Here is a 19083-nt window from a genome sequence, read left to right on the forward strand (position 1 = left end):
AGAAATCAGTTTTCTGATGTCCGATGATCGCGATTCGTTTCTATAATCATAAATATCAGCTGGAGTGGCTTCAAAACATCGTCTAGCTCGCCATTATGGCAGAGACTTGAGAAATAGAGCCCGATTTAGAGAATATAGGAAGCAAAAATACATTTTAAGGTTGATTTCGCCTCCATTTCTGCAGGGAGACCTTATGATTTATGATCATCGTATTTAGATTATTTTTCATATACGTTGTCTGTGATGCCATAAACATACAATTACAAAGTGTTTCCAGTCTATTTCCGTGCCATTTTAAGAGTTCTAAGCATAGGTTGATGATTATTGGGATCATTTTCATATCTACCCATGCGTAGTCGATGGCTACGGTTGGTTTAGGCACAAAAACAGCATGGTTCAGCGTTTAGAGAAGGTCTTTGTTGAGCTAGGAGACCTTTATCGGCATGGTTACAATAATCAACACGTAGTTAAGGTTAGGGAATCATAGTGGACATGCTTACATAAAAAAGAACACTGTTACATTTGTAACTGATTTGAAACAGTTCTGGAAAGTCCCGATAAATGACTGTCCCCCTAACAGAGTACCGTTGTGGACATGTTGCTGTGGACACACCCAACGACCTGCTAGATGACTGATGCAGCTTTGGAAAAGCCCTTTATATACATCTGAAGTACATTTAGAAATAAAGGATGCATTAACTATTAATAAAGACCCTCCAAAAAGGACTAACAGAGAGGATCATTCATGGATTATTCGAGGGATTTAGAAGTCAGAATATATAACAGCACAACTAGTGTTGCTTATGAGTCGTGTTTCTAATTCATGACAGAGGTCTGTCCGGAGGGAATTCCAGGACACAACTGAGTTGTTAAGATGAAGAGACTTTCGCCACGAAGAAGCATTCTCAAGACTTCTCCTTTGCGTCACCTTCAGAATCAACAGCAAAAGTTATGTCTCTGAAAAGCCACAAAGAGCTTGTGAATCGGGGGCATACACTTCATGGAAAACAATGAACCTTTAAGCTCATCTGAGAAGAATTCAGACTTGTCTGCTTGGAAATCTTCCAGAATGCTCCAGGAAACATTCATCTAATCACCATGTAAGCATGGGACAATATGAAAATGTCATTTCACGATTATTCTGGCCAAAATCATTGTGATTCACATTATTATCCCGAAAATCATCATTAACAGACTGGAACCACTTTCCATTTTGTCAAAACAATCAAGTAATCTTAAATAAGATGATCATAATTCATAAGGTACCTGCATACATAAATACATATTAAAAATGTATTTTTGTATCCTGTATTTTTAAAATCGGGCTCCGACAGTCACTCAAGATGATATTCATGATTATCCCCATAATGAAAATTCACCATTATTAACTTTTTATCCAGATAAACTATAAAATATGATATCATCCCATCCTCAATTCTGAGTATTATCAGTGTGTATAATGTAACACCATTTTACAATTATTTTATATAGAATCTTTATGGAAATATCTTCCAGGGAACGGATTTGTTTTCCATTTGAATAGTGGTATGGTAAAAAGATTCTTACAATGACACCAAAACAAAAAGGTGTTGACCTTGGCAGTCCTGGGTCCACTCTAAACCACATGCGTCCCTTAGGTCCACCAATCACGGGGCTTCAAATATTCAGTCTGAATTAATTGATACCAAACCATTGTTTGAATTTTCTCAAGATTATAGATTGTGGGACTACTGAATAAAACGTTGAATGTGTTTGGGTCTTATTTACCACCGTGGCTGGTCCTCATCTGTCCCTGATCCTCCTCTGTCTGAGGCCTGGCGGCCATCATGGACCAGATACACCGTAACGAGGGGCATTTCTCTTTCAGCTGCTATTTTACGCATCAAACTAACAATAATAGTTTTATCGTATCATTAGGACACATCCTCAGTGAAAAACAAGCCAAACATTTTAAATAAGGCAATCATGTATCATAAGCTCCCCCTTCAAAACTAATGAATACATGTTAAATAGAGCAACATTGAAGATTACATAAATGTTAAACATAGCAACATTGTGTGAGTCTGTTCTTTGCTACATGATCAGTGAAAGCTTTTTAAAATGTTCAATTCCACCGTTCTGTCTGAAACCTGCCAGAAATACAGACTTAAGACTGAACAATCGTTGGGTTGACATGATTCTATAAATTGCTTGTGTCTCAGTCACCGTACTAACCAACGGTTAAAAAAGAAAACACACACCATCTGTCTGAAGGTGCACTTTTGTGGTGTTGTGTATTCCCATCATGATACTCCGCAGATTTCCTGGACAAGCCAATTCTTCATTAGCTGAGTCGTTGCAGGCATGCCATTGGTTTCTGTGGCCTACAGTGCATTTTCCACATCCCCGGACCTTCTGATGGACCCACAGAGCGCCTGGTCACCAAGGTGACAACGGAAGCATTACACTCACTGTGCCTTTTCTTTCTAACTGTTCTACCAGTTACACCCGGTATAAAAATGAATACCTGAAGATGAACGATTGTTTGTTTACCAGAGGGGGATAATGTTATATGTTATTTATGTGTCTAGCTGTTTGTCCAGTGTGAATGAGCAGTGATTCATTTTTAGTGTCAAGGTCACAGGTCATCAATTGTCATGTAGATTGGCAGCCAATCCTCTGGGTGCAGAGAGGAGGACCAAAGTCACCAGCTGCTGTATGGTCTGTTAGTAGCTGGTACCTCTGTCCATCCCTTAGAAAATAAATTACTGTCTATGACGCCCACGTCTATGAGGCATAAACCTTCTTATGCTGCATTATAATCCATCTATAGCACTGCATAATCATAGTGATAAGCACTCAAATAGTCATAATGCTTTAGAACAATAATCATAACCCATTATAAAGCATGTTAGAATGAATGGTCACTCACTTCTACCTTTTACAAGGACATAGCAAATTATAATTCTCATACTTTAATAACGTATAATATTTGAATAATGCATGACAATGTGATTACTCTAAGTGGACATTGTTTGCTTTAAAAGTGAATTTCTTTATTTTTTTAAACAGGTTATAACTGCAACACTCATAAGTACTGCAATTTCATCCAATCATTTATAATAATACACATTCATAATTAATAAACTGAGTCCTGGTAACTAGGCATTGTAATTGACACGACTGAATGATGGAAATTCACTTTTCACAAACCGAATGTTTCCCCAAAAAACGCAATTGAATCAAACTACAGAGAACACCTGACATCTACTTTACCTGCAGCTGTATATTTTACATTTAAACAAAACAGCACAGGAACAGCTTCTCTCTACTGGCCATCAGGGGGCGACTGCTCTGGTTGCAAAAAGAAGTCTGAAGACGTCTATGAGAAAATGACCATACTTCTACCTTGATTCATTATCGCAATAAACTTTGAAAACATGAGTTTATGGTCTCAATCTCTAGCAGCGGCGGCGCCAGGGTGGGGCTTGGTTGGGCTATAGCCCCATCGAGAATTGTTAGCCCTACCATTAGCCCTACCATAAAACCACCAAGAAAAACAAAACAAAATAACCAAGAAAAGTGCGGAGTCCAACAGCACCACCACGTCACGTCGTAACGGCATTCAGGCAGCTGCGATGACAACTGTCACTGATCTGGGTTCATTAACAGACTGTACTGTCCGTACGTCAACGTCACTCATGTGAGTCCGCTTTTAGTGTATGCTCGACACAGAGACAGTAGGCTACTAGTTTGTAAGCTACCTGGCTCTAGCAGTTAGCGTTAGCAGCTTATAGTCACTCACGTTAAGTTAACGTTAGTAAGCTGGTCAAAATTTATCATGGAAAAATTTGTTTTTAAACGTCGTCGGACGGAACAACAGATGGCGGCGGCGGGCGTGTTGGATAAATCTACGGACGCACCGTTGACACCTGCAGGGGAAGATGACCACTCGGGTCCCGGCTGTTAACGTAACTATTCACGTTTCGCTGTCTCTGTCTCTCTCTCTGCGTGTGTGTGCGTGTTTATAGCTGTGGGAGGGTGTTGTTATATATTCACATTGAAATTCTGGCATTGATTTGAGCCCCACCGCCGTATGAGTTAGCCCCACCGTAGTTGAACCAGAAAAAATACTGATCTCTAGTTGCAAGTCTTCTTCAATCCAGCATAGTGTTCAGTTAGTAAATTATGGTTCATTTAGATTCAAATAGACCAGAACGGTTATGCTTTTGTGCAAAAATTCCCAAGATGATTATGGTCAAAATGCCGAACTCAAGGCTTCAAATCTGTAGTCCACAAACCAACGAGTGACGTCACCATGACTACGTGCACTTCTTCTATACGGTCTATGATTTTAACCAACTGTCAACTTCTCAGAGACAAATATTATTATGCAGTGCCAGAAGCAGATTATAATGCGTTATGAATATGTTGACATGGGTTATTGACATGGGCTTTCTAAAAATATATGAGTGACCAGCATTAATGAAGTATTATGACACTGGACCTTATAGGTCATTATAAGGGGTGGGAGGTGTCTACTTTATTGTTTTTATTTTTGTGTAAAGCACTTTGTGCTGCGCACTCAGTGTATGAAAAGTGCTTTATAAATAAAGATTGATTGATTGATTGATAAAATGCTTTCCAATGTGTTATAATTCTTGTTATAAAGTATTATGAATATTTCAGTGCTTATAACTTTAATTATACGTATACATAAGCAGATACAGATGCATGTTAATAATGTTTTATAGACACAGAAACAAATCATTTCTCCTGACTTCCTGTGCTGCGATAGATAAAGTTTTATCGGCTCCTCAAACTGATCTGCCACAAACGCAATACTATGAAGGGGAACGTATCTTTATTGGCGTTTACAGTTACAAAGTTTGAGTCTAGTTTGATTTATTTAACAATGTTAAATAAAACAACATAAAATAGATGAAGCAGGGGTTCTTGAGCGCATCTAAACACTGGTTGACAAAACTCATTTATCAACTACATATTCCATATTAACTATAAGATATTGTACAGTTCACAGCCTGTGTTAAGCTAACGGGAGTACTTATTTGGTAGTTGCCGAGCAACTGAGGTCGACCAATCAGATGCTCCTGGACGTCCCAGACACACAAACAGTGGTGATGGAGCCTTTGTGGTGGCCGTCCTTATTCTCTGGCAGAGCCGACAGATTCATATAAAAACTGTCAGAAACATTGAAATCACTGCTTCTCATAAGCATCTGATTGATTTTAGACTGCCTTCATCTTCTGTTGTGCTGCATGTATTTGACTCCAGTTAAGTGCACTTTGTTTTGTTCTTTCTTCTGTTCTCAATGTTTGTTTTTTTTATTAATCTGCATTTTATGCTTGTTCAGCACTTGATTTTAAATATATACAAATAACTTTTGACATGACTCGGCATTTACCAGACAGCACACGTCTCCCTCCGGAGACACCAAAGGTCGTACTAGTTTTTCTCCCCAACACCTGGATGTGTCCACACAGCTGTCCAGAGAGCTCCGGTGCAGAATAGAGCAAAGGAGAAAGGGCAATATCGGGTCAGCAGGAGCTTTTATAGGATAATAACAGGTTGAGTCTGCACTTATTTGACAGCTTCCTATTCACAAACATTAAAAAATTATTTTGTTTCCTCAAAGTCTAAGTGTTTTGCTGTTAACTCCCCTTCCATAAAAAAAAAACAGGTTGGCTAAAGAGAATTCATACTTTGCAAAGCTGACGCATACCGATACCTGGGCAGTGCCTGGGCATGCCTCAGCTCCTGTGTTTACAGGTGACGAAAGCCTGAGAGGAAAAGAAGAAACAAGCCTCTGACTGAGAAAACTGAGCAGGAAAGGAAGTTTTCTTTTAAACCCCGTAGAAGGTAAATCACACAGAAAACAGCCAAAATATCCTCCTCCGACGCCAATTCCTCACACACACAAATGGTAACGCTGGACTGGATCAGAGTCCACACTAACAGGCACGTGGGTTTGGATATGTGCCTCCACCTAACAGACAAACACAAATGCTCGGTGCTGCCAACTATCAGAGGAGCAGCTGAACAAACAGGAGACCAAAGCGGCCGACGCGTACTGGAACTACCTGAAACCTGTGTGGAGTCGCACTTCCGTCAAATGAGGAACTGAAGGACACGCCTTCTATCAGGTCAGATCTGCTGCAGATTACTTTACCATGTGGTTGACGGTCTCTCCTGAGCATCAGAGCCCTTCCTCTCATAATCCAGGCACTGTTATTGAATAATCCGAGAGTGCAGCAGACTGCTGGGAAACACACTGACAGAGAGCCAAAAGATCTTCCCGGTGCTGTTATCACACTCCCTTTTTTCCTCCTCCCTCCTTCTTCCCAACTCCCTCCCTTTCTCTCCTTCTCTCAGACAGTCTGTCTTCCTGACACACCAACCACATAGTGAGGCCTTTTCTTCTGTTGAATTGTAAAAACTGTTTTTCTGGTCTCTCTCATCTCTGTGATATTTTTTCAAACAGTGGCTGTAGTTGCCTTCTTCATATTTCCGGAAATGTTTTTCAGTGCACATGTCTAATCAGTGCTGCACCCCACCCTACCTCGCAAGAAATCCTCCACTTCCTCTACAGGCCTCCCCGCCCCGCCCCCCCCCCCCCCCCCACCCCCCCCCCCCCCCCCCCACCCCCCCCCCCCCCCACCCCACTGTATCGTTCCCGGCACTGTCCAGAGTCAGGCCATGAGGCTGAGATGGTAATGAGAGGCCAAGGAGGGAGCAAGGGGGGCGTGCAACAGCAGGAAATACACACCGTCTTCAAAACTCTGTTTGCCTGTTAAGGCAATAGAATTTTTGAGTAACTATGTGAAAATATATATTTTTGTTTTTTGGTTTTCACCTTTGTTGGACAGTGACAGTGATACACAGGAAAAGTGTAGAGAGAACATGTAGCAGAGGGCTGCAGGTTACATTCAAACCCAGTAAAAACTCTTATTAGAGCACCCAGTCAATATAGTTCTACACAGGTAGCAAACTCTGAAAAGTGAAACCTGCATTCTCTCTGCTGGTCATCAGGGGGCGACACCTCCACTTGCAAAAAGAAGTCTGATTGTATAGAAGTATATGAGAAAATTACCCAACTTCTCTCTTGATGTATTATCTCAGTAAACATTGTAAACATTAGTTTATGGTCTCAATCTCCAGTTTCAAGTCTTCTTCAATACAACGTGATCAAATCAAAGCAGGGGATGCTTTAGGGGCGGGGCTACTTTGTGATTGACAGGTTGCTACCACGCTACCAATGCAGTTAGCTACTAGGCTGGACACCCTCAGGCTTACTTTCGCTGTTACATTGCCAGAATCTTTGGCTCCAATCAGAAACGGCCATTCTCTCCTGGCACGCTATTGGCCGGTGACGTGACGATGACGAAACATAATGGGCATCGTTCATTTGAACGATGCCCATTGATCCCGCCTCTTGAGCAGTAGAAACAAAGCGCAGCTTCCCGGCCATTCTCTCCTGGCACGCTATTGGCCGGTGACGTGACGATGACGAAACACAATGGGCATCGTTCATTTGAACGATGCCCATTGATCCCGCCTCTTGAGCAGTAGAAACAAAGCGCAGCTTCCCCAGACTAATGTTCAATCTTAAAAGATTGACCTTAGTATGGTGAAAACCAGACTAGTTAGCTACTGCTTTAACTGTAAATTTGACCTTAAATTATGAAGATAGCTTTGTTAACAGCTTCACACCAGAATCCAGATGGATCCAGTAGAACATAACAATGCCACAGACGGAGACACGTAAAGTTTAGATCCAGCAGCGCTTCCAAAAACTCTCCTACTTTCCCTTTGATGCAAAAGGCTTCTGAGAACAGATGAGTAAACACTTCTTCAGAAGCGTTCTGCTTTCACCGACTGTAATGCTATGATTACTCAGGTTTGATCACACCCATACAGGAAAAAGACTCAACAAATGTTAGTGTCAATTACATAATGTCCTTGTTTCAATGTGTTGGTAAGTACTCTCACAGTACTTTGACTTGGTAGTGAAAGAAGATGCTGAATCAGTACAGGGACAGAGGAACAGAGATGGGGTCACATTGACACCAGTGATTTCCAGAGGGCCTCAACTAGCTAGTTGTCAGCGTAAGCTTCACCTTTAATATAAATAGATTTGTGTCATATTTGCTCAAACTGTCACAAGATTATGAAAGAAGATCATGAGACGGAATATCTGTGAAAATAAATCATGGTCCTCTGCCTCCTTTTAGTCTCGTCCTGATTCCAAGAGTCTCTAATGCAGCTGTCAAACAGCACTGATCAAATATGAATCAAGGTTCTGTGACCGTATTGACATGTTTGGTAACAGATACATATCCGAGTGCTGTAAAATGAGAAAAGGTCTGACCGGTGGGCGACGCAGGATTTTGGCTCGACTGTTGTCAACATGGTGGCCGGGTCACAAACACACTTCACAGCTAAAACTTAAATAAAATGTGTCTAACATTTCTCAAATCTCATGTACTACTTACTACTTCTACCGTCAGGATGGATCCAAGTTGCCAACCGCAGTTTCAATCATTTGTTCAAGTATATTGATTGTAATGTTGTCTGACAATAGAAAATCTAATATTATCAGGTACTCTAACAGGAGAAAATCCCAGATAAAGCTAGAACTTCTTTTGACATTTTCCCTTAAAAAAAAAAAAAAAAAAAACGATTAAAACAATGACTTGATTATCAAACGAGTATCAAAGAGGGTTTTTGGCTGATCTACTAAGAATGGGAGCACAGCCTTGTGTCTATGAAGGCATGCCATGTAATGAAACAAAGGGATCTCTGTGCAAGTAGAACACACTGCGTAGTACCTGAGGAGGAGTCTTGTACAGAACAGCCTCCAGCTCTCTTTCCGCCTCTTCGTGCATTGTACTGAGCTGTTCAAGTCACGTTAATATTGTGGGAACACGTCTGATCCCAGCTCTGCCCCCTAGGGGCATTGCTCACCTCTTCCACAGAAAAACATGACAGGAACGCACATGCAGAATGTGAAACCAGGGACATTTGCGTACATTAGATGAGAACAACTAATGCCAGCCTGCTTCTTCAGGACTGCTCGTCAGCTAATTAAGTAGTTGTAAAGAATACAAGTCTTCTTATTATGTCCAATTATGTTTAATATTAGAACTCAACAATTAGTCGATTAATTGAGCAACAGGTCGCTGACTGTTGGTCCCACATCTTTACAGAGACCTGGATCCATCATGCGGACCACAGGACAGAGACCAGGGCCCTGTTTCCCGAAGCCTTCTTAAAGCCTTCTTAACGCTACGTCATTCGTAACCCCTACTTAGAGTTCCAACTTAACATTTCGCGTGTTTCCCGAAACGTTCTTTGCTAGGAATCTCTTTCGTACGTCATACGTTGGTAAGAGTGGTCTGGAACACTCTTAGAGCCTTCTTAGCTCTACCGTAGTGATGTTTCCGCTCCTGACGCTAGTCGCCGCCACTGTACGGTAATCCAGAAATCCCTGTTGCGCATGGAACTGCACATTGCCAGTGTTGTGTTTCACCAGTGGTTTTAAGTCATTCATAAAGAAAATAAAAATAAAATGCGCATGGATTTCATCACAAGGCTAAGCTTTACCTCAACCTCAGAAGTAGCCTAGGTATATTACAGTGTCATTTAATTAGCCCATTATCCCTAGTCAATGTCAAGGCATGTCATAAATGGACGCCGGTGACGCTTGTGAATGGTGGAAAACTGTGGCAGCGATACAATGTATCCTCGTGCTGAACCAAAGACGTCGCCGTCCTCGGAGCCGTTTAGTAATACATAATTTCATAAGCATCAACTTCAATCCCATGGATATATTGACCGACGCCGCGGCTATATTGCATAAGTTTCGACTACAACGGCAACAAATACGCATGTAATTAAGGATGTAATTGGCTCAATCTCCTCCGCTGTTTCTATATTTATTATATCTTTTTTTAAATCAGTACATGGTAGTAAGTTCGACCTAAATAAATGTTTAGGCCTAGAAGGATTTCTAGCAATGTTTTATTCGCAAACACTGCAATAGCCTACATTTTATAATATAGTGCTGTCATGCACCTGCACATGAAATGGAAAATCGAACTCTGAGCAATCGATTTCAGCACTTTCTTTCTGGACAGCGCCGTGTACGTACGACGTAAGGAGTGTTTCTTAAGAAGACTCCTAAGAGGCCGTTCGGGAACCACGACTATAGAGGTAAACAACTTTGGTGAGTCATAATGTAGGAGTCTTCATAGCGCGCTAAGAGTGGACGTTATCGTGAAACCGGGCCCAGGACTCCGGTGGGACCAGAGGATGTGGATTCTGTGTTTACATCAATGGTGCACGGTGCTCAAACACAAACAGAGTTGATGGGCACTGTTTCCATGATGTTGAATTTCTAATGTTATGATAGCAGCCATGTTATCGGCCCAGATAATTGTTTTTTGTTGCTACTGTTTACATTCCTTCACATGCAAATGTAAAAACAGCACAATTGGAATGCACTAGTGTTTTTGTTTCGTCTTGTTTTTCCTGTGTAGCATCAATGTGCTACAACTGGACGTTGCTGTTTATCCCGTGTTGCACAATAACTATAAATAACTCTTGATTCCTAGAATTCTATAAACTGACACACATTTGTAGATGCCGATGACTAAAGCCTACTCAGACGTGGTCAACAGAAACCGTCAGCGGCCGGGTGTCACCTATTCTAAACTTATTTTGCTCAGTGACCAAACATTCCTGCAGAGTGACTCACAGGGTGAAGTGAGCCGCAGTTCACAGGATGACGACTGTTGCTGGTCAGGACATAGAGGGTTGCCAGGGACCAGGAACCCAAACGTTTCCCGTGTGCCAAGTAGACCCGGGACAATATGGGAATCTAAGGTCACGGTTATCCTGGCCGAAATATTTGTGATTCACAATATCATCCTGATAACAATCAAAATATGCTTAAAACAAATATTTTTATTCCATCACAGATAAGACATTTTTCTTCGTGAACATCCATCTTAGTATCAATCAATTAAAGTCCGTGTAAAGCGGCAAAAAAAATGTGTTATGAGTTTGTCACACCACAGTAACATGCATCATTGACCACTGAGCCAAATTTGAAAGATGAAAAAAATTGCTAAGTATATAAAATAGGGTCACAAAATCATGGAAAAACAAGCACTTCTCTCTGCTGTGAAACGCTGGGGGCGTGTCAGTTAGAGGCGCTGAAACCACGCCCACCGCGGGGGGGGGGGGGGGGGGGGGGGGGGGGCTCTGTGTGCTGCACAAGGACGTAGCCTACAGCAACAATGGAATCTCATTGATTGCTCATTTGAAGGACCCAGCCCTACCTGTTTGAGCCATCAGAGCCAGTGCTCAGCCTCATACGAATACAATATTTATAACATAAGCACACACTGACACTGGCGGGCACGTAATCACGGCCACCGGAGAGAGAGCACCTGCTGTCAGCGAGACAGAGAGCATCGGTGGCGGGCACATGATCTTCTCCGTCCCCGGCTTGCATCCTCCCGTCCGCCGCCAGCAGGTGCTCTCTCTCCAGTGGACGTGATGGTAGCAGCCGCTGTCGGCGGACGGAGAGGATCGGTGGCGGGCGCGTAATGCCGGCGGCCGTGATGGTAGCAGCCGCTGTCGGCGGACAGAGAGGATCGGTGGCGGGCACGTAATGCCGGCGGCCGTGATGGTAGCTCTGTCCCGCCGACAGCAGGTGCTCTCTCCGAGGACGGAGAAGATTGTGGCGGGCACATAATGGCGGTGGCTGTGCTGTAACTATCGGGGGTAATGTGGACACTGCAGAGACGGGTGTTGGTGGTGATTTTGAACTCTCCACAGTAGCTCCTCTTGACAACATCGATCCACCATTTCCTTACGTTGTCTCGTAGGACACTTAAATAGGCTACCTGAGCTGTTACCCTGGCCTGCACACTGTGGCATCCAGGAAAGATGAGTGAGCTACGTGGAGGAGACATGGCTGGTTAGCTAGCTGCAGACTAGCATAAGCGATGCTATCCGAGACTCGAGCTAGCGGACAACCACCGAAGCTAATGCACTGTACGTATTTATACCGCTTCCGCAGCAGGGCGGCGTTTATGCTAATGATAGCCGCGTTACGTAACGCGGCTATCCTTAGCTGACCCGCCCATTAAATCCTGGACGCAGAAATGTAGAAAAACAGTTTGGCAGCCTAGCTCCATAATTACCTTCTAAATGGTTGAATGGCTTTTACATGTTTTAAGGGAATACATTTATGACCCATTTAATGTGTTTAGAAGAAAATGGCTGAATTTGCTTTACACGGTCTTTAAATAAGATGATCATAAATGAGAGGGTCTCATATGCCCCTAAATGCTCCACACTGGCCCTTTAAGAAAAGGTTGTATTATAATCTTAAGTACATCCGACCAGTTCGACTAGAAAGGGGGCAGCACTGGATGGAGTTCTGTGGTGAAAGTAATTAACACGGTGTATACACAGGTGGAGTGGACGGAGCAGCATGCGTTCAGGCTCAGTATTGAGTGTCGGGAAGATGCATGTTGGCAGCGCTCTGAGCCCGACATACAATCACTGTAGTTAAGAAGAAAATGGACTTGAAAAAATAAAAACAGGGTCTAGGTCACGTTTACGCACGTCCAAGTGAAGTAAAAAAAAAAAGTATGCGTGACATGACAAGACATGCAGACATCCACTCTCTTGAGCTGGTTAGAGTCCAAGCTTCGGTTTACATGCATGCACACAAAACCAGAGGAATACCATTAAAGCTGCAGTCAGCAAGTCTGGCAGATGGAGTTGACTCAGTCAAATTTCAAATGTTTCCAACACTCACGCCCCTCCCCCTCTACCACCGAGCTCCTCCACTCCCTCCCATCGAGTGCTCGTCAGTGAGCGTGCACCAGATTCTGTGAACGCCCCCTTGTCTTCTCATCGATAAACGGCATGGAGTACACGTTACACAGAGGTAGGCTGGCTAACTTACTCATAGATAGCAACTGCTAACGTCATTTAGCGTATGACTAGCTTGAGGTGTGTGCCTGTGATATTGTAACATGCGTGAGGGGGGAGGTGGGATCTGTGGCGTGTGCACTAACTGTGAACTGAGTACAACAGGCTCTACGTGCACGTAGAGGCGCGTTTCTTTTTCCAAAACCGGATAATTTATGTTGTTCTATCAGAGCATAGTGTCCGTTTCAGTGAATATGATCAAACAAAATACATTGATTTAATGGAGTTGTACATCATATTTCGATACATGATTTCATCATGATTTCATTGAAATACCATAAATGATCATATTCAATTATCGCCCAGTCCTAATTTTCAAACAAACCACATGAAAATGTCACAAATATGAATACATTATTATAGATTATATCACCCAACAGAACAAAATGTAGTTATAATTAGTTCCACCTCCACTGGCTACAACATTAAAACGCTGCTTACACATTAATCATTCAACAATAATGATCCTGTATTACAATGTAGAGTGCATCAACTGCATTAGTACTTTTACTTTTGATACAAACACTAAACTTACGTCACTAGAACACAGTCTTAGCTAGCTAACGGAGCTAACGAGCTAACGAGCTAACAGGTTCAACTGACTTGCATTATGATGCGTTCAAGCTCTACTGAATACTGCTGCCACCAGTATAGTATGGTACAGTATAGTATAGTAATAGTATAGCATAGTAAAAAAATATCAAATTAGTGGGGGACAAGTGTACGGCAACATTTCAACACAGCACATACAGTATACTATAATAAGAAATGTTATATTATACGTGCTGGATTTAGCCAAAGGTTTTCATCTGTTGTCCATGACCAGATGTTTCACAGGCTGAATTGCTGTTGCAATACAATAATACATAATAGAAGCCTATAATACATGAAGCAAGTGTCATATTCATGCAAAACAACACAGAAATCAAAACAATACCGCTACAGAGAGCACAGAAGGAGCTAAGTACACAAACGGATCGACGTTTTGCAAGGTGAGAATGCAAAAGAGCGACTGATTTGAAATGCTCGCCCTCTTTAAATGTCTATTTAACAAAGGACCACACACACAATCAAGGAGCCGTCCTCGGCGGGACAATGAACCCCCCCTCTCAGGATAAAAAAAAAGTATGCAGATGCAACCATATGAAGTTCAGCTCAATGCTGCCCTCGAGTCTTGTCTTACCTCAGCGTGCTACATGTGATCCTGTGAGGTTGGTCGAAGCTGATCCCGTGCAGACTGTCAGCCTCACCTGTCGCTTCCCACTCAACGCGGTGTCAGGACAAAAAAACTGAGTCACAGCTCGAACCCTGCCTCCAGTGTCGGTGTTCACTTTTGTTTACAAGGTGCTTTCAAGTCTGCCGAGCTGCGTGCGTAGATCAGCCATGTGTATGTGCTTGTGTGTGTTGGTATGTGCGAGGCTGGTTTGGGTGTGTATAAATAGTGCACTGGGGAGGGACGGAGGATTGCAGAGCAGCTGACTCAACACATTCTAGTTTGGGTGAGTGCTCATCACAAAGAGCGGTATGGCTGGTGCTACTCAAAACACAGCAGGACTCTGTCCAACCAGCAACACTGCAGCACGGAAGGCCAGACCTCCCGCCGTACCGTCAACATGACATTCAGGCCTCTGAGGCTGCACAGGCAAATCATTGAAGATGAACTGAAATGTAGCTCATCCAAGGCTTTCCTGCACCTTTCAACAGTGATGCATTCACATTGCATGGGAAATAGTAAGAAATAGTCGGTACTTATTAAACTGTGTCGTAGTATGGAAAGTCTCTGACAGCGATCTTGGTCAGATTCAGCTGCTATGTGCATGTTTTATGCATTCTATCCGGGTTCCGGCATCCGAAAGGGAAGTGGCCAAATTCATTTTAGTCACACACTAATGTTTTGTCAAGCACTTTGACCATATCCTTTAATTCTGTATTGTCTATGATGAAGTGTGGTAGCATATAGACATCAATAAACACACTATAGCAAGTGGGAGGAGCCTGAACACTGTGGAGAGAAGGAGTCGCCCTCCAGACTGTTTTGGTTTCGTACCGCTAATCGACACATTTCATTGAATTTAATGTTTGAAGTGTGCACAGATTCAGTTTAACAATATTGGCATATACTTTGACACAAATCGCAAAAACAAAACAATAACAAAAAACATCTGTATTGGCCAACATGACTCGTCAATGATCTGCAATTGGTATTGGTATGGTTTATAGGATCTGATATGAGTTCCTACACATTTCAATGGTTGGTAGCGGAATCATTTACCAGCCGGGTTACTGATAAATTATGTCAATCGTCGTGGAGGTTAATGATTGAGTTGTCTGAGTGGATGAAACAGGGTCAGGTGGGACACGGCCAGGACATAGCAAAGTCAAAATAAAGATGTAGGTAACAAAAGAAAACGATTCTGGAACTATAAATTCTTTGAATAAAAACTGTAAGAAAGAAAAATTGTTATATTCCCCGACCTGTGATTGGATGGATTTTCCTGTCTTCTAAAGACAGATCAAAGTCTTTAGGATGCATATGTGCTGATTGGGAATGAATATCGGTGGCTGCACCCGTAACCTGATAAAAAATGCAGCGATAAACTTCAGCAGAGCCAACAGATTACACAATAAAAGACATTTACAACACGACTGTAAAACCGGTTGGAAGCAGCCATTCGATATGCGGTGGCAAAGATCATCGACTCAACTGGAGTGTTGATGTCACTGCTTGTCACTACAACTCATCAATACAGCATTGTTGAAAGTACAGCACCTGGATTTACGACTGTATTGCAAATCATACCATCTGGATTCCTCAATACCCGGATACACCTGGTAATACCCTCATAGCACCCAAGCTTACCGACTGTCCTCAGCCTCCGTCCCCCAAAAACTAACTATTTCAGGTTATGTGAAGTACGTAAAATGCCTCTTAAAAGTATGTTATGGATCAAATATACTAGCAGTTGTCCAGGCAAATCATCTAAAGATTGTGTGTAGGCCTAATTCTGTAAACCATAACAGGGAAAACAATAGCTTCACGAAAAAAGGTCAAAAGTGGAGAAGGGGGTGGGAGGGCAGAGTGAGAGCAAAACAAGAGGAGGCAGTTGGGAAACCACAAGGGGTTTTCCTGACTATCGTCAACACTTTGCATAGACAGCCTTCTGACATTAGCAGCCTCACATGCTCAGCTAACACGGCTGGAAACGTTCTTAAATGTTGGCTGCAACTGTTTGTCCCATTCAAACGGTTTGGTGAGTCTTTGAACATGGAGCGGCAATGGGCGCCAAAATCTTTTGTATATGTAGTTTCATATCACAGCTAGGCATGGGACGATATGAAAATGTCTATTAGCCTGGCCAAAAGACAGCAATTTGCGTTATTAAACCAATTATTATCATTTAAATAAACTTATCAAATTGCACTGAAATATGCTATTATTTTATATTTGATTAGGAAAAAGGTTTTTATTGTTTCACGGAAAAAATTATATTTCTCTTTTTCTGAGCATCCCTTTAGTGAAAAATAGGTACTCTTAGATAAGATTATATACCTGCATATGGAGAAATATCCTGTATTTTTCTTTTTAAATAAGGCTCTATCTGTCACTTCTCAGGGTAGCGAGCTAGACAACTGTTTGAATTCACAATCAACTTACTGTGTTACTAATAGCGATCAATGATAAAATCCTATATTGTCCAATCCCTAATCACAACTTGCCAAATCAACTTAAAGCGACAACATGTCAGGTTTTGTGTTTTCAGCTTGTTGCGGCGTCTCCATGTGGCCCGAAGAATCAACTAAAGTCAAGATCAGACGACACCACTTGCATCAGTTCCTGATTGGACACTGCAGCTGATTGATCTGATCTGATAGATCTCAGCATCACACCAGATTGAAGACAGATAACTGATTAAACTGATCCACTACAAGTTTTATATTTGATTCGTTTTCTCATTCAATCAATGGACCACAAATAATAGTATTATTCATCGGAGCGTTTCTCTTGTCGTGATTAACTTTAAGAAATACAGAATGCAGGCTGTTCTTCACGTGCAGATGTTTGTTGCAGATAACATCAGAGATACAACATGACAGCTTCCTCAAAGTGAAGCTTGTCGTAAAAACGTGCACATTTATCAGAAAAAAGTCACCAATTTACGAGATTATAAAGTCATACATTTACGTGAAAAGATAAATACTAATACTTGTGGTATAGAATGTTCTTCTCACAGCTCTAGCGATTGCAGGAACACAGGTTGACATTTTTATTCACAACTGGCACGTCTTGGATGTATATTCAGGAGAAAACAATACACTGATTTGGGTGAGGTCATCAGCTTCACACCAGAAGCCAGATGGATCCAGATCCAGTAAGGTTGCTGCTCAAATATGGTCACTTCCCTTCACTGGTTGCAAAAATCAAAGATGGCGACGGTAAAAATGCCAACCTCAAGACTTCAAAGCTAGTCCACAAGCCAACGGGTGACGTCACCATGACTACGTCCGCTTCTTATACACACTCTATGGTCATCGTCTGTCATGAACGTCGTTGACACAACCGCATTGCATTGTGGGACATTTATGCTGGCGTAATAATAAATAATAATACCTTTTTATTATATTATTACAATTTTTTAGAGCCTTCCAAAGGACGCGTCACACACAATGAGACAACACAGCTTACTGTCCAGTGATTCACATGCATCAAGATAAAAAGAGAAATTAAAAAAAGCCCATTTGACAGATCCGTGTTGTTGGGTAAACACGGCAGTGGGACCTTTGGGACAACACACCACCCTCATACGGAAAGACACTGAGCCAAACAGCAAACAGCAACGTATTTACCGACGACAAACACCGCAACATGATTTTAAAGGAGTCACATGAGTTGTCATTTATGTTTGATTGGCTTCATTCTCAAGAGGGCAGGTGTTATGCAATAGACCATAGGCAGGGGATGCTTTAGGGCGGGGCTACCTTGTGATTGACAGGAAGTAATTAGCTACTGAGATGACTTCAACACTGGAAACTTGACCTTATGGAAGATAACTTTGTTGACAGCTTCACAGCTTTATGAAGGCCTGATTCAGGACCGGACTTTGCATTCTTATGAAAATATTTTACAGTAAATAATAATATTAAAATGTGGCCGTAGGAAAACCCCGTGTGCTGACTTTGAACCTGACGTAGCACCTGTTTCCTACTACTAGTAAAGTGTAAGAAGTAGCAGCGGGCGACCTTCCACTCACTGGAGCAGCCCGATGAAACGCTAGTCGTACCTGCAGAGAGCTCGTCTCCCGCTGGGTGAGCTCGTTGGATGCGGCGCATCTGGTCCCCTGAGCCGGCACACCGGGGATGGAGACCGTGTCCTGGATGAGCTGGGTCTGCCGCAGACCCTCGTCGGCGTCTCCTGGCTCCGTCCCGCTGTGGACCATCATGTCCTCCGGGTCCATTCCTCCACATCGGCGCGGCGCGCGTGTCACACAAACGGCGACTTGAAGACGCTTCCGCGAAACAACGCACGATTTCAAACACGTTTCCGCATTCGGACTTCCACGGAATCTCCTTCAGCAAGCGAGCCGGAATGAGCACAAGCACTTCCGGCCGCGACCTTCAAAATAAATTCCTTGAAGCTAGAACACCACCGAAACGAGGATAATAATAATAATAATAATAATAATAATAATAATAATAATAATAATAATAATAATAATAATAATAATAATAACAATACAACCCCAGATAAACTCACATTTACACAAACATTTACAAACTAATATAAATACACCTGAAATTATTGATAGCCTACAGCCTACATCTAACAGGAAGTATCTATTTCTGTGAATAATTTACAGGAAGTCACAGAAATACCACAACATGAGACTCACAGCAAGTTTGCAGTGTGTTTTAGCTTCTTGCTTCTGTCTTTAAAAAAATGGACATACTTAACCTTTAAGGGAATTTATACAGAGAGATACAATCACATGAAACCATGAAAACAATTATTATTATCAATAGATGACAAATTGAGAATTACAAATAATAAACAAATATATCAGGAGGAAGATCAAT

At 42.1% G+C, this 19083-nt stretch overlaps 1 protein-coding gene across 2 annotated transcripts in view; it reads right to left on the reverse strand.

The window, feature by feature from the left end:
• Positions 1-18566, reverse strand: part of LOC311020186 (kinase suppressor of Ras 1-like) — a 32142-nt gene extending 13576 nt beyond the window's left edge. The window contains exon 1 of one of the 2 annotated variants that reach the window (XM_084020095.1): positions 18291-18566. In XM_084020095.1, the coding sequence (XP_083876221.1) occupies positions 18291-18464 (174 nt within the window). In that variant the 5' untranslated portion in view covers positions 18465-18566. Of the gene's footprint in view, positions 1-6169; positions 6272-18290 lie in introns of those variants that run through there. The other variant, XM_084020096.1, reaches the window with a different exon arrangement.
• Positions 18567-19083: the final 517 nt, after the last annotated feature.

This window comes from Eutrigla gurnardus, assembly GCF_963514095.1.
Source record: "Eutrigla gurnardus genome assembly, chromosome: 10".
Lineage (NCBI taxonomy): Eukaryota > Metazoa > Chordata > Actinopteri > Perciformes > Triglidae > Eutrigla > Eutrigla gurnardus.